This window comes from Periplaneta americana, chromosome 9, assembly GCF_040183065.1.
Source record: "Periplaneta americana isolate PAMFEO1 chromosome 9, P.americana_PAMFEO1_priV1, whole genome shotgun sequence".
In the NCBI taxonomy this organism is placed as follows: Eukaryota; Metazoa; Arthropoda; class Insecta; order Blattodea; family Blattidae; genus Periplaneta; species Periplaneta americana.
Genome location: NC_091125.1, coordinates 56,250,722 through 56,275,298, shown reverse-complemented (window position 1 = coordinate 56,275,298; position 24,577 = coordinate 56,250,722). Strand labels below are relative to the sequence as shown.

General features: G+C 35.0%; 1 protein-coding gene across 2 annotated transcripts in view; it reads right to left on the bottom strand.

Moving 5' to 3' along the window:
* Nucleotides 1-15,506: 15,506 nt before the first annotated feature.
* Nucleotides 15,507-24,577, bottom strand: part of SNF4Agamma (SNF4/AMP-activated protein kinase gamma subunit) — a 1,170,361-nt gene continuing 1,161,290 nt past the window's right edge. For both annotated transcript variants that reach the window (XM_069834748.1, XM_069834749.1), the window contains 2 exons: nt 23,831-23,924; nt 15,507-16,426 (listed from right to left, as the gene is read on the bottom strand). In XM_069834748.1, the coding sequence (XP_069690849.1) occupies nt 16,203-16,426; nt 23,831-23,924 (318 nt within the window). In that variant the 3' untranslated portion in view covers nt 15,507-16,202. The remainder of the gene's footprint in view (nt 16,427-23,830; nt 23,925-24,577) is intronic.

The window sequence follows — 24,577 nt, the reverse complement described above, 5'->3', positions numbered from 1 at the left end:
TACCACCACTACAGGTAGCAGTTAAAGTATCGGGGAAAATGATGATGTAAATTAAGCATGAATTATTCTCATAACTGACAATATTAGCGGTTTATAAACATATTATCAATATTTTGTCAGCGGAATTTAATACTCGTATAAAGAAATGAGTAAATCAAAAGGACTTATAAATCAAAACTATAACGCAGACCAGCGGTTCTCAACCTTTTTTCAACGACGTACCACTATTTTTTAAATTTAGGACATTAGTTGTATCACTAACCTATTTATTATCTTCCTGAGTCCTGAAAGATTTGTCGTTTTATTTTTAAAGTTCAATATAATTCTAAACTTCAAAAAAAAAAAAAAAAAAATCACTGACATGAGGAAAAATGCTGAAAAAAATTCTACAGGTTACAGTTAGGGCACAAATGCACGTATATTATGCTATACTTCGGGTCTCTGCACATAGGTCTACATTTTATATCACAATCATGTATGAAGTATGGTATAGTCACCAGGACTCAGGAGGATACGGGAAAACGTCATATGTCGCTTCCAGGATTTTAATGAACGTTTCTGTGCTCCAATATCAATATGTATTGCTTTATTTAGGCGTGTTTAATTAAGAAACATTTACTCTTTGAATTTATTCAATGGAGTGTTTTATAAAATATGCAGATAAATGCGTATTTATTACATAATGGTAACTGATTGAATACAAAAAAAATACACCATAGGTTTCAATTAAGTTAATTTGAGTCTTAAATCAGGTTCAACATTCAACTTATTCCTGTACTTATTTTTAAATAGATTAGAAAAGGATACTCACAATCACAAAGGTAAGTAGTTGTAAACACCATCAAACTATGTATAGGGTAAAGGTTGGTAATATTGTGATAGTTCTTTTTGATAACTTATTATACTTTTACCGAGCGAGAGAAAGATCGGTTTTTTGCGTCAACGTATTAAGGGAATGTTCTTGGACAAGTTTCTGCACAAAACCGGCCCTTCTCTCGCTCAGTAAAATTGTAATAAATTCTCAAAAAGAACTATCACAATATTACTCGTATCACAGTATTACCAACCTTTACCCTATATAAGACAATCTCAAGAGTAAAGTAACTCAGTTTAAAAACAAGCTGTCCGACCAAAGCAGCTACTTAACTGTAACTGCGGATTGCGCAGGATTTTCAAATCCAGTATATAAAAGTTATAGCTAAAAATGTAATCCCCCGTTATTTTGAGTTCATTTAGTATTAAGCTTTTTGTTTTACTGGATATTATTGAAATAATATTAACGTGGTTTGGTGCAATTGACCAATAATTAGAAATATTAAAACACATTACTGAAATCGTTTTATATTATTATTGAAATCATTTTACTTACTTTTTCATTGTTTCAAACTTGGAAAACAGCTATATTTTTTATATTTTATAATAATTAGTATTTTTATTTCACATTTCAAGTACTACCCAGCACTGCTCATCTACCACCAGTGGTATGCGTACCATAGGTTGAGAACCGCTGACATAGATAAACACCTACAAGCAATGTAGAACGTAATACTGATATCATATTACAATAGTTCCTTAATTATTAATTTTAATTACTTAAAAATTAAATTTATTTACATTCATGATAAAGTGAACTATTTTTACCTGTCTGTCCAGTGTTCCAAATCATCACTGATTAATTCCAGCACACTTAAAATTCTGTCCTTTTTCAGTCTGAATTTTGCCAGAAATTCTTCGTCATACTAATTTAATAGATCTTTTGTTTTCGCGTTCTAAAAATACATTAGAATACATAGTAATTCATCATCACTATCAGAAAGATTCATATCTAATGCTACTGCCATTTTATAATTTATCCTCTAGATAACAATTTAACAGCGACTGAAATTATGGAATAGCTTATTCAGAAGAAATCCTTCGAATAATGCAGTATTCCGAGTTCGTCATTTCTCGCGTAACCATGGAATTAATTTCAACAGTACTTTATTCTATGTTCGTACAACGCAAGGCTTCTAAACTTCTCATAGGTTTGCATTATTATCGAGCTTGTTGACGAGGGATCGACGGGGAAAGGAGAGCGATTCTGACGTCACAAGATAGCTAAGCGCGCCAAAGCTCAAATGCTTCAAAGCAGTATCTCGTGTTTTTTCTTGTTTATGTTCTTTTGAATGCATTATGCCAGGTCAAAGCTGTGCTGTTGCGGTATGCAACAATTCTAACGATAAAAATAAAGAGTTGTCTCTCTTTACCATTCCTAAAGATTTAGGAATTAGAAAAAAAATGGATAATTGCGTGCAAACGACAGGATAAATTCAATCCTGATACAAGCAGATTATGCTCTGATCATTTTAAAGATGACGATTTTGTTTCTGATTTTCGAGCAGCTTTAATGAAAATAAAGCCGAAACGACCGAGAATATTAAAGCCTACAGGTAAGTTTAAATAAATCACGTAGGCCTATATAAGTAGCCTACATTAATACCAGCTTTGGATAATAATTAGATTAGGTTCATCTATTTTAACCTTCAAATTATTTTCTTTCTTTTGTAATCTTTGCTGGGTCGTACATAGGCCTAACTTACAATTAACAAAATAATCACGCTACTTATACTAACAGTACATACGAAAGCGGTGGAGGATTAGCGACTGATGCCAGTAAATTTTTTCACTATAATTCTCATTATATTGATTTTATATTAACGATTTATGACATTTTGTCCTTATGGCATATTCAGTGGGTTAATCATAAAAGCCTCCAGTGACAATTCATTGTTGAGTTATGATGATTATTGTATGTGAACGTGTGGCTGACATTTCATTAGCGATACATGCTCCTTTTTCCAAACTTTAGAATGAGATATTAAAAAAGATTCAATGTTAGAATTTTTATAAACACAAGACTGGAAACTAGCAGACGAAAACGGACGGCAGACACTGAGAGCAGACGAATTGTTAAGAAAAACAGAAAAATAATGCCGTGACAAGTGTAAGTACAGTTTTTATATACACGGTATGAATACTTTCAACGTATTTAGGCTATATTATGCCATGATACGTACAATTGGCTTATACTCATTGTAATGTTTTTATTTCAGGCGGTTATGTTTATAATGTACGCTGATGTTGCTATCAATTTGAAAATAAAGGACCAATGAGCATGGACTCTTCGCGCGTCATCAGCCAATTAGCCATTTGATTGACTAATGAAAAATGAGATAACCTATTGAGGTATAGAAGCCTTGCGTACAACGGAGCCTGAATAAAATAAAACAATAGGCCCATCGAAGTTCGCACTATTTGCATTTACAAATCAAATGCGTAAGAGGCCTACGTATGCTTTTCATTTCGGAGCCATCTTTTCAAATAGCAAATTAAGAACATTAGAAAAATACTAAACACTTTTTAAATAGACTAGTGATAACATTGTATTTGTAAACATATATTACACACAACACGTGTTAATTTGATTTAATTGTAGCATGTTTCTCTTATGTGTCGCAGTATATGAATGTTTAATTAAATGAATTTTATGCGCTGTCAGATTAGTATGGCAAACTTCACGTCACCCTTCTTTACCAACCCCCTTGCCTCATCTGGAGCTTCCTCCAACTAACCTAGATTCAGATAATATGTATTTAATAGTAGTAGTAATAATAATAATAATAATAATAATAATAATAATAATACGGGTATAAATATCTTAGATCTGGCTTAATCCGCTGTGTGTTAATATAGCCTATCACGAAAATTATATCCAATATTTAGGAATATGTTATATCATATTTAATTTCCCCCACTTATTGATGCACTGCAATACAATAATTAGTGATAATTCTATAAAACTGTTTTGTCATTAATAACATCTATACAGTAAGTCATACATAAGGACTTTTTTTTTAACTTACCTTTAAATCCAGGCAAATTCTCTTAGACTTTCCGGTATTGTTTCTCATATTATTCAATCTTCGATCTCGCTACACACCCACACAGGACTGACGTCTGATTTGTGTTGCGTTATTGAATGATGAAATGAAATTGAGAGATGGTATAACTTTACATGTAACTTAAATAAAGGGTATAAACTGCAAGGGTGAGTACAGAAAAATGAAACAAGACAAAAATTTTTTTTTCGGAATATATATGATAAGAACTTTCTTGTGTTAAATTTTAACGTACCTTGTTAACATGTTTCGACCTATTTTCGGTCATGTTAACTAGGTACGTTAAAATTTAACACAAGAAAGTTATCATACATATTCCGAAGTGATACAGTGTTAAAAGTTGTAATCAAGATGTACATTTTTTTTGTTTATAGTAGGCGTTATCAGTAGATTTACTGGCATGTAAAAGAACTCCTGCGGGACAAAATTCCGGCACACTGGCGTCTAGACTGCTCGGGAAAAAGAGAATAAGTCAAAATATACAACTTTTCAGTACAAGCAAGTCTTACTGTTTGCTAATGTTACATACTAGAAAACTGATTGTATTTTAATTGAATAATTATATTATTTTACTTACATTGTTTATACCAATCTGTAGAACATGTCATGGTGCAACATAATATTGACTTATATTATTTTGGCCATTTTTTGACTTATACTCTTTTTCTTTTTCTAGGCAGTTGCGAGCGTCGTTAAATAAACCATATATATATATATATATATATATATATATATATATATATATATATATCAGTGGCGGTCGGTGACTGTGGAACCTAGGGAAGCTACTAAGAAAGCATTGTTTTAAGAAACAGAAGGTTACCTCCACACTTACTTTAAGCCAGTGGTTCCCAAGTGGAGGTCGTGTAAAGAGTGACGGGGCTCGCGAGATGATTTACAAAATAAAAAGAACGCCTTATTAACATACAATTATTTTGCATTTATAAACCTATACAACTTTGAATAAAAAAATTTTAAAAGTCTCAGCAATAATAAAGTAAAAATAATTAATTTGATAACTGTGCCCGTTTTTCAGAACATAGCCTCTCAAATCTGGATTATGTATTGGATACACACACAGTGATATCATTTTCAAATTTGAGGTTTCTCGCTTTTGTTTTGATGGAAATCATGGACGAGAAACTTAATTGCCATGAATTATGAAGTTTTGCAAATGTTATCAAAAATATAAGAGCTTCTTTTTGCAAGTTCGAGATATTCTTTTCATGCAAAACTAGTCAAGCTCTGCGAAAAAGGCTATAGTTTCAACATCCCATCATATTTATCCTACATATTTTTTTTTTAGAATTTCAGCCAGTTGAATGCAACGGATTTAGTATCCATCCGTGACTGTCGTGATTGTTTTGAGTTTTTTTTTTCGGAAAATACGCAAGAAAATGTTGCTTAAAATTGTACTTCTGGTAGAAACTTACCTACTGGTTTCGTGTAAAATTTTATTACAGTTGTTCAAATTTTACAGGGATTTCTATTTTTGAAATGGAGTCAAGAACTGGTACTGTAGTGAGGGTACGAGGATCGCAAACTGAAATCTCGCCCAAAAGTGGATCGCGGCTTCAAAAAGTTTGGAAACCACTGCTTTAAGCAAATGTTGGGGTAGTGCCTTAATTCAATAATTTACAGTATTGAGAAAAACAACATCACAGGTATCAAAATGAGACAATTTTATCGGACAAGTGATGAGTAAATTGCTTCACATCTTTCGAATACTGTCAAAATACGAGTAAATAACAAAATCCGTTTTTACTTTATAATTATGAGCAGAAATTCATTAATAGAACAATTTACAACATTATTTTCATGCTAGCAAAACAAAAATCTCACCTCTATTGCTTATTTGTATATAAGGGCCATTCTCCTTCCTTTCCTGGCAAAAATGTCTATTACATTGTCAATGAAGTTTGAAGTCTGTTTCAAGGACACCAGAAGCTCCTTTTCAATCGACATCAGTCCAAGTGCCGACAGTCGTTCCTGCCCCTAAGTATTCCTGCAGTATGTTTTGATCCTTTTCATTGCCGAAAATGATCTCTCTACAGAAGCACTAGTTGCAGGAAGCGTTGAAATAAGTGTGCGTAGTTTATAAACTTCCGGGAATGTATCACTGGGATAAAGGCACAAGCAGCACACTTCATGTACGGCGGATCGGGCGCGACTGAGCGAGCGCAAAAGCATAATCGTTCAACAACAGAATCTTTTGCAGTTTTTAATAGATTACAATAAATTGTACTATTGTGCACATAAAAGTGCATGGTGAGGAGGGAAGAGGAGGGAAGCTCAGCTTCCCTCGCTTCAATGAAGCGACCGCCACTGATATATATATATATATATATATATATATATATATATATATATATATATATTATATACCACATCCAGTTGGTGAAAAGTTTTGTTTTATATTGGTAGATTTTTTTCTCTTGTTTGTGGGTGTTCCTGCTATTTTTTTTTGTGTTACGAGATATACCAAACTCACCGTCCGCCACTGGTTAAATCACATTGTACTGTATGTGATCCGGTCAGGTCCGGGATCCGTCAGTTTATTATATTTGTGAAGTATATGGTACATTTTCTCAGTTGTGATAGATAAATTAAAAACCATTATCCTGCTGTATGGGAATTGAATAGTATGTGTACGGTAGTTCATGTAGTAATATTAGGAAATGTATCATCTGGGGCAATATAGGCCTATCTTAGAAAATCATGTTGTAAGCCAGTAGGCCTAGCATATAATCAGTAGCCCTAAAAACAGGAATCCTTTTGTTAGTGAACTATTTCACTTTATTTCAAACTTACGTAATTTGAGTTTGGTGAGATACAAAGTTACAAAGACTTTTCCAACTTCGTCATTTAGTAAAACGTAAAAGGCACATTGTTACTGCAGTTTGTTGATTTAAAACAAGATACAGTAATTGTCAAAAGTATAGTCTTTTATAAACCGACGTGTGAATAGTTTTCTTCTAGCAATTTCTTTAGAACAGTCCGAGTCCACCATGGAACCTTTGGTTTAGATTTATGGGTTGCGATATTACGGTAATCACTGGGTGGTTGATGGGTATCTAGGTAACTAGTGATAGAGTTTTGTATTGTTGTAAGAATCTCATGATAACTCTTGTTTTATTAAGTTTATTTATACATGCTTTTAACACGTGTTCATATCGCATGTTAGGATCTGTGAGTACAGCAGTAAGCCAATTTACTGTTGTTGAGTTTCTGTTTCTATTGTGTGCTGTAGATGGATTGTATTCATGTAACTGATTATAGATTTTGATTAATGTTTATGATATTGGTGATTGAGGCAGTGATGAATCATGGCATGTAAATTTTCAATCCGGCATTTGCGACTGAAGAAAATCATGAAAAACTCCAGTCAGATTGGTCGGCCACGGGGTTTGAGCCCTGGACCTCCTGAATTCGCGTCTCAAACGCTACCATCTGCAGAGTCATCTTGTATATGAGAATTACTATAGAACAGGTGTAACATTCCGTTGTGAAACTTTTGCCAATATTTAATCTTGGGTCCTATAACAAAAAATGGATGTTAAACCAAATTCCAGTGATCATTATTAATGGTACCGTAACAAGTAACGGTAAATGGCCAATAAACGTGAAGAGAGAAATGGTGTTTGATTGGTGTTTCCTAAACGGATACAGTCATCAGAATTCATGAACATAAGATTTGAACAAGTTATTTCGTGCAGAAAAAATTGAGAATGTTTATTACAGATCTGACTAGAGGTAAGTCGTAAGTTAAAATCGCCACACATTAAAACATTATCATGAAATGAAAATGAGAATGAGGTACATCATATGCAGTTAGGCCTACGATTAACATAATAATATGCAAGTTATGTTAGGCTGGGAAATACGTAAAGCTGTGATAACATTCTCAGTTTATCACGAGAATTATTTATCCATCCAATTACACGCAACAAATGGGACACTAATTAAAACACAGTACAGCACTAGTGCACGCAGAATAAATATGGGAAATGTCTGTTATTATTCGGTCGAGAAGCTGTTGTCATCTAGTCTGCTATCAAAAAATCTGAAAGTTAGAATTTATAAAACTGTTATATTACCGGTTCTTCTGTACGGTTGTGAAACTTGGACTGTCACTTTGAGAGAGGAACAGAGATTAAGGGTGTTTGACAATAAGATACTTAGGAAAATATTTGGGGCCAAGAGTGATGAAGTTACAGGAGAATGGAAAAAGTTACACAACACAGAACTGCACGCATTGTATTCTTCACCTGACACAATTACGAACATTAAATCCAGACGTTTACGGTGGGCAGGGCATATAGCACGTATGGGCGAATCCAGAAATGCATACAGAGTATTAGTTGGGAGACAGGAGGGAAATAGACCTTTAGGGAGGCCGAGACGTAGATGGGAAGATAATATTAAAATGGATTTGAGGGAGGTGGGATATGATGATAGAGAATGGATTAATCTTGCTCAGGATAGGGACCGATGGCGGGCTTATGTGAGGGTGGCAATTAACCTCCAGGTTCCTTAAAAGCCATTTGTAAGTAAGTAACAGCACTAGTGCTTTATCTGTCAACTTGGGTTTTCCCAATAAATTTCATTGGAAATTTTGTATAGAGGCTGAAAGCCACAATAGGCGCAGACTTTCTGGCACATTATGCAATATCTGTAACCATTGTCTTGTAAACAGAGATAATTATAATCCGCGATCATATGGTAAACTGTTACCTGGTATTATCTTCGTTTACAGTATTGCACATAAAGACGTTTACCATAATCTTCTGTGTATGTATCCAGAGATCACATTACAATCATAAAGTAATATCAAAACGCCCACGAAGATTATCCCCTGATAGATTACACATGGCAGAGTTTGACTTGAAGAAACAAGGCATTTATCGATCTTCCAATAGCACGTATGGTGGTACCCAAGAAGAACCCAAAGAATGGCGACCTTGCGGGGATTATAGGTGTTTCAATTCCATCTCAATTTCTCAGAAATACCCCAGCCCGTACATCCATGATGTTAGTGGTCTACTCCATGGAACCTATCGGTGCTGTCAAGATAATTTTTTCTTCTCCATACGCCCCACTCTTTTTCTCCCTTGAAATACATTTTATTATTCTCTCTCTCTCTACTCCTCCAACTGTCATTTAATGGATGTTTTTATGTTAAAGTGCAGTAGATGCACACTTCTTTTGATGAATCCTAGAGTATGTAACTGCAGTACTTCGGCACATCTTCAACCATTTTTTTTATACACAGTATAGTTCTGGATTTCAGCACTGTGCAGGTGGACCATTTATGTTTATGAACATCAATGAACATAACATTAGGAACAGCAAAAGATGATATAAGATCAGTATAGATATATAGATCTCCATGTACAAAAGTTAGGCTCCGTATGGACAAAATTTTCTCTTCCCCATACAAACTTGTAGGTTCCCACATGCTGCATGGTCCAATGACAGCACTGTATCGGATGTATTTTCTTCTGTAAATCTAACTAGGGTGTATCATCAAATATCTGTTGCGGACAAAGACACTGTAAAAGAAACTATCACAACTGTCGACCTCACTTCATCTTGCAAAAAACTGTAATCTTGTAAAATCTTGACTTCTTCCACATCTTAAAGCTTCAATGCTAATGTAAGAGCTATGGAATACAATGAAATGAACATGAAAAATGCCATTTGAATACTATTCCAATTCTCATGAATACTGTTTTATTCGGACTCAATTTTACAACATGCTACATTGATGATCTCGTCATCTCCGAAAATAACAAAGAATATCTTCAATATCTGCAATTATTATTTCAAAGGCAAAACTTATATTGCCAAGTTAGCGTGTATTTGCAAGTACAGAAGTCAATTACTCGTATTTAGGACATCAAATAAATAAAAATGGTATACTTATCCTTCCCCTGCTTCCTGGTAACGTTAAAGAATCGCGATTTTGTGGGTTGGTTCTCTTTTGCATAACTACATCCAATTCGACTACATTTTTCCGCGTCTCTAGTGCCAGAAAATTTGTTTTTGGTATCCCTTGTCTGTATGTCTGTCTTAGGAATTCAAAAATTATTGGCAACACTGTTAGATTAGCAGTGTCGGTATTCAGTTCACTTAGTGGTGACTAATGTAAGCTGGTAGTAATAAGATGAAGTGGTGCCTGATTCGTGTTACCTATAAGTTACATTTAAGATAATCTTACTTATACTCTGTAAGAAGTGATTGTAATAACAAGGTTCTTATCTACAACGTCATAGGAAAATATTAGCAAATACGAGCAATAAAGTACAGGTTGCAAGAGGCAAAAATACTAAACAGTGTCATTAAGCATTACAAGAAGCATTGTCCTCTGTATTCTCCGGATATGAGTCCCTGCAACTACGACCTTTTCCTTATATTCCAATTCCTTCATAAGATGAAAAAACCATTGGAGAGGAATCTATTAGTCTCACTTGAGGGGAGGGGCACGGGTTGGGGACTGTCTTCGCATATAGACTGCTAAGATGGTTCCAATGTACTACCTGAAATGGAATGGTGTGCATGTGCATGCCCTAAGGCCTCCCGTGCTACGATTTCCCTGTGAAAGCCTCCGAACTAAATTACTGTCTACAGAATCCTTTTACCTTTCAGCGTACACATCACCATGGTCCCCCAACCCCGATCCACAAGCTACTATGAGCCCACGGTACACTACCACCAACAATTGGTGACCACATATCACAGGATCCAAGTTCAGTGGTGGCCCGCAGCTTACTCTACATCGGAACAACCTTGAAATATATTTCGGAGATGATGATGAAAGAGGGTAAGTGTAATTAGGATGGTGAAATGAATCCGGGGTTCAACACCGAAAGTTACCCAGCAATTCTGCTTTAATTGGTTGAGGAAAAACCTCGAAAAAATCTCAACCAGGTAATCTGTCCAAAAACGGGATTTGAACTCAGACCCGTTCATTTCATGGTCAGACATGCTAACCATTACTTCACAGAGGTGAACCCGGAGAGATACACTTTACAAATAGACAGGTCAATTATAATAGTTATAGAGCAATCAATTAGAAGCTTAGAGCAAAGTGACACTGTGGATGGCATTCATCTCTTTGCAGAGGTGTAGCAACAAGTACATGACACTGGAGGGGATTACTTTTAAGAACTGTAAATATGCAATGTTAATATATAAGTTGTTCTTAATTGAAGTGCTGCCACTAATTAATAATGGCCCATGTAAATCGACCAAGTTCTTATTGCACGTGGTAGAACAGTAACCTACAACTGCATGTTTATAAAGTGGTGGGTGCTCCCTAATGGTACAAGTCTGAAAGAAATGCACTTGCTTACTCAGCAACCCCTCTAGTTAAAAAAATTACATTGCACGTACAATTTTAAGATCAGAACAGGGACGAGAAAAATGCGTTCAGACAGTTTGACAAGCTGCAGAAAAATAATTTGTATCTATTTCAATTAGTTTTGAGTCTGTGATTATATTGCGTAGTGTAGGCTACTAGAAGATAGAAATTATACTAATTTATATTCAGTTTTAATTGCATTACATGCGCATTCATAACGAAAAATCCTACAAGCAGTGAAAATTCCAAAACAGCAACTCACACTGATGTCAGGGGAGGGGAACTTATATTTAAGGAGATGCAGTGCAATGAAAAGAGAAACAACACAAAAAACTCATTGTACCCCTTGATAAAGTACTTGCTAGGATATCAAAAATGGTTGGTAAATCCCAACAATATTCGTAAAGACTTCAAAATTGCGGAAGAAAGTGCTGGAAAAAACATTAGGTACTTCTCGAAAAAAGGCAGCCCAGAAATTAAATTATCTGAGATGTCTTGGTAAGTGCATAATTCGTAGAAAATGTCTGGTACAATCATGAAACAAAAAGAGAAATTCCCATTCTGCGCAAACTTCTTCCATTTGCAAAAAAAAAAAAAAAAAAAAAAAAAAAAAAAAGAGGAATAAAATTTAAGGGTGGAAAGAACACCTTTCGGAAAATTTCGAAAGAGACGGGTTCCAGATTTTTAAAAATATAAAAACAGAAGGGCAGTTTTGACAGAGATATCTGATACTGTTCTTTGCCATGCAGAATATTTGAGCGCTATTGATGATAACGAGAAAGGTGCTATAAATCGATAGTGTAGGTCTATACAGATGAGACAGGAGTCCATACCCATTACACTGCGAAAAAAATGTTGGCAACATGATGAGATTCCTGGCATAATGACAAGCACCAGCACTGGCAAAAGGGATATTGCAAGGGGAGAGATGAGGCTTATAAAAAGAGTGGAACATCTAAATCTGTGAACTATCATGACAATATGAACAGTTCAAATTGAGGAGTCCAGTCAGAGAAGAGGACAAGCCAAAAATCCTGAAATGTAGAATATCTCCTTATTTCTCTGGAATGTGAAGAAATAACTATCTTCAGATTAAACTCTATGATAACATATTATTTCAATGGTGTAATTCACAACTCTAAAATTTTGGATTTATGAGCACAGATAGCAGAACATTTTAATTTATTTCGGAATATGTAGTTTTTTTGCTTTCGCATGTTAAATACTAGGCACGGTACCTTATTGACTAGTTTCGCCTGTTGTGGGCTATCCTCAGAACTGGGTGGTCCTGGTTTTCTCGCCTTCTGTTTGCATTTCCTGTGGGGGTGTGTTTGTGTAGTATAATGTGGAATCAAAAAGTGTGTGGGTTCTAAAATTAAGTTGTGTGTTGGGAATTTCATTTGGGTGTTTTTTGTGTGCCTGTATATTTCGTACTGTTCTAGTGTGTTTAGTTTCTGATTTTTCGGTTGAATGTGTAGAATTTCCATGTCTGTACTTATGTTGCTGTAGTGTGGTTAGCATTTGTGACGTGTTCTGCGTATGTGGAAGTGTTTTGTAATTTTGTTATGGCTGTGATGTGTTCTTTGTAACGTGTTTGAAATGATCTGCCTGTGTGTCTTATGTAGAAGTTGTTGCAGCTGTTGCATTTGAGTTTGTATACGCCTGTGTGGTTGTATTTGTTTGTTTGTGTTGAGATACTTCTGTAGAGTGCTTTCTGTTCTGTATGCAATGTTGTAATTTAATTTCTTAAATGAGGTTGCAATTTTGTGTGTGTTTTTGTTTTCGTATGTTAGTGTGATGTTTTTTTTGTGTTCTTGTGTTTGTGCTGTGTTCCTATGTTTTTTGTAATTGTTTTGTCTTTCTTATTATGTTGTCTATTATTTTAGGGTTGTAACCGTTTTCTTGTGCTATATACTTGATTGTGTTTAGCTCTTCTTTGTAGTCTTGTTGGCTCATTGGTATGTTGAGTAGTCTGTGTTCGGAAAGCAGCTTGTTTGTGTTGTGTTGGGTGATTGGATGTGTTGTGTGTGTTGTTAATGTGGGTTTTCTGTAGATTTCGAATGTGTGTTTGTTTTCAACTTTTGTTATTGTGATGTCTAGGAAATTTATGGATTTGTTGTTTTCAATTTCTAATGTGTAGTATAGCTTTGGGTGTATTTTGATTATGTGTTGATGTAGGTTTTGAATCTGTCTTTTGTTTCCTTTGTATAGTATTAGTAAGACGTCTACGTATCTGTGCCAATATATGATGATGTCTGTGTATTTGTTGTCTTTGTTTAGTATATATGTCTGTTCTATGTTGTATAAGAATATTTCTGCTAGTATGCTGGAAATGGGTGATCCCATGGGTAGGTCTTCGGTTTGAGTGTAATATTTGTTATTGTATGTGAAGTGTTAATTATCACGAGTAAGTCCGTTAGTTAATCAATTAATTAAGTATGTGAAGTAGTTTTGTTTTGTGATGGTGTCCATAATGTGGAGATTTCTTCAATGTGTTCTTGTGGTGTGTTGTTGTTTTTGAGCATCTGTTCTAGTATCTGTTTTAATTTATGTAATATGTAATGGTTACAAGAAAAACTCATCCCAAATATTCCAGCTAATACCGTAGTATTATTATTGACAATGCACCGTGCCAGTCCATCCAAGAAAAGAGGTGCTCTACAACTGCAACCATGTAAAACACAAATTCAAGAGTGGCTTACACAGTCAAAACAACATTTGTTTTGATCAGAGATTAACGAGGAATGAACTTCTCCAAATTGTCAGATTGAGTAAAACAAAACTGTCTTATTGGACAGACAAAATTTTGAAGGAAAGAGTATTTACTGTGTTACATCGCCCTCTGTACAACTGAGACAAGCCCAATAGAACTTGTTTGAAAGCTATTTAACCGAAAATTGTCGCAAAAAAAAAAAATGTATCATCTATGTCTTTCACTGCCTTCAAAGAGTTAACACATACTTGTTAAATGAAATAACACAGGAAGACTGAAAAGGCGTGTGCTGGTGTAAATATCTCTAAACCCAGGTCGTAATATTTACAATACCAACATTTGGCACATGCTGATGATTTCTGTATGTTCACAAGAAGGCATAGTGCGCTGGCCACAGTCTTCCGAGGATTTTGAGGGTGCTGCAAGAGAAATTGGATTATTTGTCAATGAAAATAAAACAAAGTATATGTACTGTTCGTCACAAAGCACTAATATCGCTCAATTAAATATTCAGGAGTACAATTTTGATAAGATTGAAACATTTAAATATTTAGGCTCAACAATAACTGAGGTGTCTAATATTAAAACTGGCCAAGTCACAAATTTTAAGAAAATTAGTTTTAATTATAAACCGAAAGCAGTAGTGTATCTCTATCTGGTGAAACAAGAATTTGCTACAAAATCGGCCACGTTATCATATTACTGAGCAGTGACTATCGGGACATGCAACAAAAGAGGCAAAGTCACTCAGCCAGTGAATTCAAAACTGGCCATGCCAAGGAGCGACTTAGAGTCATCCTGCTGCGGTGCTTTTGTTTTCAATTCCATATTTCTGAATTATGTAACAATTGCGAAATCAGTAAATAATATTTTTGCCAATTCTTGAAATCCTTGTACAGAAAAAAAAAAAAACACAAGCACACACAACACCCCCCCCCCCCCGAATGCGCAATTATATTTTTATTTTATTTAGTCATTCATTCCTTTTATTTTATTTATTTATTTTAGTTCGTTATTTAATGACACTGTATCAACAACTAGGTGATTTACCATAGATGGAATTGATGATATTTGGCGAAATGAGACCAAGGATTACCTGTGTAATTACCCGACATTTACCTTGTAGATGGGAAAAACCTGAGAAAAAAACAAACTTGATAAACTGCCCAAGCAGGAATCGAACACATGCCCGAGCGTAGTTCTTGATCAGCAAGTAAACGTGCCTACAGCTTGCGTTGCACCAGTGGACCCAACACGAATATACACAAATAAGATACGGTGTGAAAGTGATTTAGGTTTCAAATGCAGAATTACCACAACTGCTAAGGAAAAGTAGAACGCCAAGACCTGCAACAGATTAACAAAAAGTTATTTAAGGGTGTATTAAAGAATATATGGCCTCAATACACAGTGTTTGGAATCAAATGGCATGACTAAGGAATGAACAAAGAGAAGTAATAGGAAATGGAAAGAATTCAACAAGACACATAAATCTTTCTTATTTGTGTTTATTTATACTTTTGAAGCCTGCATCGGTCTGAACTCAACGTTCCACCTGCAGAAATAATAATAATAAAAAAGAACAAAAGTGTGAGGGAGGGGGCATCTCTACTTGCTCAGCCCTCTCGATGGAAACAGAAACAGATATTAACAAAGGTCAACCGCATTGTCCATCAAGTCATAGTACAAAAGCTAAAAATAATATTGTAGGTACCAACAGTTCTGCTGCTGCTTCAGTGTTAAGCCCGCACACACTAAGATAAAAATAAACACACACACACACACGCGACAGTTTCCATCCTCTCCCCCTCCCTCGTATCTAAGATATAAAACATGAGTTTAGACCTTTGCTGTGGATATTGTACAATGTTGACGTCAGTCTGACGGCAGTGCTCTGCCCCATGCACTCGACCTTCTGAAGGTGGGAGTATCCATGCATTCAACCTTCTCAACTAAAGTGACCTCCTGCCGCAATGCCTCTGCCTCTTTCCGGGAAGCAGTCCCCGGCAAAAGAGGAAACTAAAAACCTAGTAAACAACATTTCTGGGAGACCGACCCCTCACCCTGTCTGTGTGGGTATCGAAGGCAGCTAGGATGAAGAATATGATACAAAACTCAACATCTAGGACGGGACTCGCGCAGTCCCTCATGATGCCATGTGGTGTCATCAGTCAAAATGGCGGTCTCTTCACTCGCCACCTGACACGGTGACCTCGCGCCAAGCAGCACCGCCACTATCTAGCTGAGTCGTGGTGGGTGTCGGGGATGGAGGGGCACTGTCCCCCTCACTGAGGGTACCCGCATCCTCTTCAGGTATCGTAGCAGTTGTATCCGATGATGCCTGGTGAATAAGGCTGGCATCTTGCTGACGCAATGAACTGCCTATTCCTTCACCACCAGACCCATCCTCACCTGCAACAACACACAAGTTTTCCGAATATATAGTACAGCACTGACTAACAGATCATAAATATAATAATTAAATTATAAATTAATTGTAAAGTTGCATAAATCAATTCTCCACCGAAATTATTTGTAGTGAAAAGTTTATCTTAACATTGCTACAGCAAAGGTAAGGGTAGCAGATTTTATGGTTTGCTTCCAAAATTAACCTCGCTAATCTTCTGGTAGAAGTTTGCTGGCAGTGCAGTGTATGAACAATTTTCTTCAATACATATATGTATATGTGTATATATATATATATATATATATATATATATATATATATATATATATAAATGAACTGATAGGGACCAGTTGTAATAAAAGTGAGAAATGAAGAAACAGTAAGAAGGAAAACAAGGTAAGAAAACCTCAGCATTATTGTATTACTGGAAAAATTCAGCAAGACCATTTTCATAATACAGTCATATTATGAGATTTTAGTGGTTTGCCGACAGAAATGTACTTATTAAAAAGGCCTACTTAGTGAAATTCATGCCTTTCCTGCTCATTAAGAAAGTTGCTTCTTTGCCTATATAAATACCATTTACATCCCATACATAACCCAAATGCTAATACAGAAAACAAAATAGCACGATGTCACATGTTTTAATAATTTAAGCCAGAGCTGATTAAGGTACGATATTAGCAAATTTTATCTTATAAACAAAAGGAGGAGCTGCTAAAACCCTCCTACATAAACTATACATAAACTAGCAGTAACACAAAATCACAAAATGCTGAGCTTCGACTATGCCTCCCTTTTAAAAAAAAAAAAAAAAAAAACAGCATTGTAACCAGGGAGATAGTGGGGGTAGTTCGTCTTGGCAGGTAGACCTGAGTTCGTTAACCTCTAGCATCAATATTACAAGGAGAATGAGAGTGTGTTAGTGGCGATGTTATCAGATTGCTGAAACTTGCAACTTTATTTTCCAATTAGCCATGCATTTAATCACAAAACTTTTCTATTTATTTGAGTGTTCCCTATCATCCCTCTCAATCTGTAACTCCAAATGATAACAGCATTTTCTCGATCTTCCATGCTCAGTTTAAAGTTTCACTGCAAAAGTACGCATTGGACACATAGTTACAGAAGAGTATCTCCACAGATTCAATTTAACAGCCACCCAATTTGTAAGGGAACTAGAAACCTTAACTCATATTCCTCTCAACTGTACATCTGAACAAGATAACCGAAATAAATTAATTGCAAAAGTGAACAACAATATGAATCAGCAGAGTATAATGTACAAAATTCTAACACAATCTTCTGGACATTGACTGCACAAATCTGTAAGTGACTCGTGATGTCAGCAAATAAAGCTGATTCATTGATTAAGAAGTAACAAAAAGAATATTCTATGGTTACCAGGTGCCCTCTATTTAAGATCACAGAAGCTTGATATGAATTGTACAAATTTGTAGAGCTTAACGAAAGTATACTTGTAAGTTGAATTAATCTGTTTACTTTGTATTGTATATGTTTGTATAATAATTTGGCTGATGAATTGTATATGCTTTAAATTGAACAGTAATCTGTATAGCTCTATTGATGAATTGTTTATGTTTGTAATTTGAAGTAAATTGCATGATATGTATTATCAATTTCTGTATATCTCAACTGATTGAATTGTTTATACCTTAATTTGAATTGAGTTACTTGCTATGTATTATATGTTATAGCTCAACTGATGAATAATCGTTTGCATTTGTAAATTTAATAATCTGATTGACTATGTACTGTACCGGTATATTTTTAGTAGAGCCATCAATGTAGCTCAATCGGCAGACTCACTGGCCTGCTGATCCAGAGCTGCACTCAGGCTTGGGTTGGATCCCCTGTTTGGTCTCATTGATTTGTTTCTTCCGAGGTTTTCCCCAGCCATTGGACTGATACCGGATGGTCTATGGCGAGTCCTCGGCCTCATTTCATTTCACCCCCGTTTGGTCTGATTACCTGGTTGGGTTTTTTCCTAGTCTTCCCCAACTATAAGGCAAATGCCAGATAATCTTTTGGCGAATCCTCGGGCCTTACCTCATCTCACTACATCTCGCCAAAAAATTGTAGAAAATTCCAAATTGTAAAATTGTAAAAATTGTAATTGTAATCTTGTAAAATTTTGACTTGTTCCACATCCTAAAGCTTCATTGCTAATGTAAGATCTATGGAATATAATAAATGAAATGAAAAAAAATAAATAAATGCCCCATATTGACCCTATACAGTATTCCAAAATCCCGCATTTTTCGAACTATTCGTGAAGATTTTTTTTATCATTTTTATTTCTTATTCCATTTCTTTTTTGTACAGATACCGTGTCATGTAGTTAAAAGTCGCGTCAAAGATTAACACCTTTCACAATGAAGAAACTAGTTTCATCTAATTAGATTCATGTCTTATATCACATTGTTAAACTCTTTCTGATGAATTTGATACACCACAATATTACTCCTGCAATTGTAGGCCTACTTAAAGATTATATAGCAGACTTCTTCCTAGAGTCTGGTATTGATCTTCTTTCTCAATGGCCAATAAAGTCTACCAAAGAGAATTTAGTTAAAGAATGTCACTGTAGGGTATTGTATTCTCTCACCACTCTATTATGTATTATATAACAATTCATTCTAGGTAGATATTTCTATGATTAAGCAGTAGCAGCTGCTCCTAATGTTGTCTGGTGTTATAGCATAGGCCTACTGGTGGTTTCGCTCAAACATAATTCATGATATGTTAAGAATATACATTTTACGACTTACACAACAGTCAGAAAACTATTTCATACTTTCCACTGAGCAGTTTGAGGAGCCTTAGTGTTACCTTCCTTTTTAGCAGATGAAAAGGCAAACACATATTTTGATTTCTACTTCTGCATATGTGTTTGTCTTGTTCTGTTACTTCTGGTTTCTCACCTGCATTAAACTATAATGGCCGTATTCATAGACATTTTTAGCGCGGGTTTTCGGTGGATTATCAGCGTTTTTCGTAATCATAAACCAGTGTTAGCGATAGGATATGATTTGAATTCTGTACTAGTAACCAGTGGATAGCCGTGGCTAGCTTAGTACACTCGTAGCGCGTGCTGCGAAATGTCTATGAATACCACCCTAAAAGTGTAACTTTAGTCAATAGACTTATATTATGATATGTCAGGTTACGAGGTGTTGTAACTTCCTTCAAATTTTTCAGATAGGTGAGAGAGTGAGGCTCATCACATAATCTAAACGTGGTAATTCTAATAATGGGAGGATTGTCAAGACTTATACACAAGACTACTGCACAATACATAAATGCTAATTAAAAAGTGAAGACGAGTTTTTGGTTACTCTGGGAGGTGGATAAGAGGAATTTTTATAATTTTATTATCTATAATAAACAATTTTATCACTTGTAATTTAATCATTTCAGAACAGTTTCTTATTCATATAAGACAGAAACTAATTGTAACACATCTCTAAGCCTAAAGCAGGATATTCATGGTGGGGTGGGGTGAGGTGGGGTGGGGTGAGGTGGGGTGGGGTGGGGTGGGGACGACGACCCTGACCATGCATAAGATGATACTGAGCAATTACTTCGTACAACACTTCAAACCAACTTATATAAGAGATTAATTACTTTCAAAACATCAATCCATGTGTCCATTAACATATATAATTTGAAATGAATGTGGGGTAATTAAGAAATAAAAGATATAGCCTAGACTTAGACGTAGAAAATTCCAAATTCGGATATTGGATAAGTCAATAAACAACCAAATGATGTATACTATAATGTTAAAAGAGAGGTGTAATGAAACTATGAGACAGGAATTATATCAAAATCTCAACGAATTAAGATCATTAAGTAACTATAAGGACATTAAAACGTCATGGGAACAAGAATATGTCAGAATAAATAATAGGAAAATGAGGATTGGGCTCAGCTTGGTGGAGATTAGGAATATGGAAATTGAAAAACAGGAGGGGTACCATAGAGAAGGGTATCTGCCCCCTTTACGGCATTGCGAGAAGAGGTGTTCCATATATTATTATAATGTCATGAAACAGACAATACAAGGAAAAAGTGGATAAATAATACATTTTTGAAGATGAGTAGATATGTAGCATATAAGAAAATATGTAATATAAGAGAGTTAAGTAAACTGGGCAAATTTTTAATAATAGTGAAGATGAAATGGGAAGAGGAAGTTAAAAGTAATGGTGTATTAATTTGATCTTATAGTGTTTCTTTTTTTTTTTTTTAAGTTGTGAGGACTTGGCATAGGTGATTAAAATTGTAATTTTTGAAAATTGACATTTTATTCAGAAGTTGTTTTTCAAGCGTCAGGCTATCATTCTACATTAAAAGGTCACATGTCACTGTAATATTGAATGAATGACAAGAGTAGTAATATCCCGTTCCCTGGAGGAAGGTTCCAAGTCCACGACTTGTGACCATACAATAGATTTTGTATCAGTCGGCAATCTTGCGAGCTGTAGTTTCATGTTCAATTTATGGATATTTTTGTTCAGTGTTGTGGTATAGACGGTTGAAATAATATAATAAAAATTCTGTTTTGTGATTTGAAGTGAATTCTTAATCACAATAATAATACCGGCATTTAAGAAGTGTCTTACAGTCAGTGTTATAAGAACAGAATGGAGAATGCAGAAAATATTAGTAAGAAAGGGAAGAAAAGGATTGCCCAGCCAACATCCTGGAAATGTAACCAAAGAAAAATGGAAAGATTAAAAGGACTTGAATACATTAACTCTCACTACAAAGTCTGGCCCTCCTTGCAGGTAATGAAAATATTCTATTAAAACAACAAATTTAATGAGTCATACATAATATTACATTATACTCAAAGGTCATTTAAATATTTAGATTCAAGGCTCAATATAAAAATTATGTATAAGCTGTTCAAAGAGTTGCATCCTGGTATCACAATAAGCTATCAGTCGTATGCAAAAATTGTTAACGAAAATTACAATCTTTCATTTGGGTGTCCTCAAATTGACTGTTGCGGAACATGTGAAGAGTTAAAAACAAAGCTAAATAATTCACATCTTAATGACAATGCAAAACAGACTGCTGCGGTTGAATTAATGGTGCACAAATAAAGAGCCAATAAATTCTACAGCCAAATACAATCTGACAGAAGTGCTACAGAAGAAGTTCTTCCCTTATGTTTTGACTTTATGTGGAACATTCCATTGCCCAGCACCCAGTGCAGGAAACATACTACACGAGACAGTTACATGTTAACCTCTCTTGCATTCATAATATTAAGACCAGTACTGCCGTCATTTATCTGTATCATGAAGGTATTGCGAAAAAAGGCCCGAATGAAGTTTGTTCACTTCTACTTGATTACCTACAGAGTTATGTTACTGAATTACACCTGTACTCCGATAACTGTGGGAGCCAGAACAAGAATAATGACGTGGTACAACTCTTGCTAGCCCAACAGATATCAAGAAATTTATTAAAATTCAACATTACTTCCCTGTCCGCAGGCACTCCTTCCTACCCTGCGATAGAGATTTCGGTATTATAAAGAGTGCTCCTAAAGCACATGACAGACTGTATGATTTGCATGATATTACTTCCATTGTGATAGGGTCTTCCAACAACATCAAGAAATTCACAGTTAAAGAGGTGCAACTCATAGACATAAAAGATTTCTAAATCTTGTGGTTAATTTACTACACAAGAAACTGCATATCGGAGGAAACTGCAGCAAGGGATGTTCCGAGGGCAAATAAAGTTTCTTTTGGAATCAGCAGTTTGGAACATTTTTTGTGCATGATTCTCAGACGCCAGGCAGCATGGTCACATACAACACTGTTAATGGACTTGTTAGAAACACTTTCCACGTAAGAAAACCTGGAAGAAGAATTCCTAAGCTTCATACCAATATAACATAAACCAATAAAATTGCAATAAAACAAGCAAAACAAATTATATCAAGAAGCTTCTTCGCTACATACCTCAAGAATACGAAGAATTCTACAGTGAAATTGTTAACTGACCACAGCTGAAGAAAATGTACAAGTTGAAGATTGAAGTTGATAGTAAAATCAAGAGAAAGGGCACATGTCCAAAATTAGAAATTGCTAATTTCATATTTCAAACATATTATTGACAATTATGTTTTTTCCACATAAAGTCAACAATAAAGGAGGACATCATTGTAAAAAGAAAAAAATGATTCAGTAAAATTTGTAAAGTTTATATAGTTTTTTTTTTCATTTTCTCAACACTTTTGTAAAATGGATTTAGGACCTTTCTCTTTGGGACGATTCATATATCATATCATATCATATCATATCATATCATATCATATCATATCATATCATATCATATCATATATCATATATCATATATCATATCATATATCATATCATATCATATCATATATCATATCATATCATATCATATATCATATCATATCATATCATATATCATATCATATCATATCCTATAATGTAGGCCTACATTTAAGTGTACACACAATTTAGGAAATGTTAGAAGAAGACTGTCGAAACTTGTAAATATTTATCTACCTATAATATTATATATATATAGATTAAAGGACTAGGATGCATCACATATTGAGAACTATAGACCCATATCTCTAAGCATCATAATGGCAAAACCCATTGAAAGGATGATGAATAAAAGGTTTGATTGGTTTCTTGTAAATTTTGGTATAGGCCTACTATCTAATGAACTACCGGTACGAGTAATGGTTAGCGCGTCTAGCCGCGAAACCAGGTGGCCCAGGTTCGACTCCCGGTCGGGGAAAGTTACCTGGTTGAGGTTTTTTCCGGGGTTTTCCCTCAACCCAATATGAGCAAATGCTGGGTAACTTTCGGTGTTGGAGCCAGGACTCATTTCACCGGCATTACCTTCATCTCATTCAGACGCTAAATAACCTAAGATGTTTATAAAGCGTCGTAAAATAACCTACAAAAAAAAAAAAAAAAAAAAAACTACCGGTCCCTCGGAGTGAGGTTCTGGCCGATATGTACATCTATTATCAGGCAGTACATCTCACTTGGCGATATGCGTCAGAGGAAGAAAAATTGTTTGTGTACATCTGAAGTCTGATTAGTGTAATATGCTACTAGTGTAGGAAATGATAAATGAGTAGGCTGGACTCACTATTAGCCTAATCCTCAAGCAAAAAAGAATAGATAATAAAGTAATGTGGATATTACTTTATTGTAGTCAAGTCCCTTGTGCTAATAAAAATGTAAGATTGTTAAGACCTCAAATAATTGGATTTGTATCTGTATAGTGTACCATATGTTACATTATGAACATGCAGTATGCAATTATACTTCTCTAATAACAGTAAGGAGAAATTTTGTTAGATGAAAGTAACTTACCACATGGCCTCAATACGAGATAAAGTAACAGGTCTGACAACGAAATGATGCCTATCACCTTGTCTTCCTCATCCACCACTACCAACCTATGGACCTGGAAATAAGAAAATAAAAAAGTTAGGTTTGTATAAAATGCTTTAAAAGAAAAAATGGATACTGAAACTGAGCTACATTTAAAGTTGTAACATCAATGAAAGTATCTTGGAAACACTTAAATAAAATTATGACATCCCTACATGAACTGTTTCCAAAATTATTTCATACAAGGTGTGAATTTCACTCCCTCACTTAAATGTACTTGCTACTGAATGGGTATAAAAGATTAATTCCTGTTCATAATAACCTAAACCAGACATGCCAAATTCAGGTGAAGGGGAAAGTATGGCGTCAACTTCACTCCAAATCTTTTAGACACGATTCAGTTCATGCATCACTCTCGATCTCAATCTTGTTTCAGTGGTGGTTAGTACATAAACTCATGTTGTAAATACAATCAGCACTCTAACCATAAACTGGGATAAGATGATAAGTCCACACACAAACTACTGAACATTTCTCTAATTAGTGATTTACTGATCGCTGACACCTCTTGTTTTCGGCTGGATTGTGTCAGTACACAGACGCAGAGCAGAGACAAGATGATAAGGGCAGATGGTCGTCAAAATGATAAAAAATTTCGATTTTTTTCTACTCTCATTTTGAAAAGCGTGCCTTCCTGAACAAGATTATGTATCATTTATATGTCTT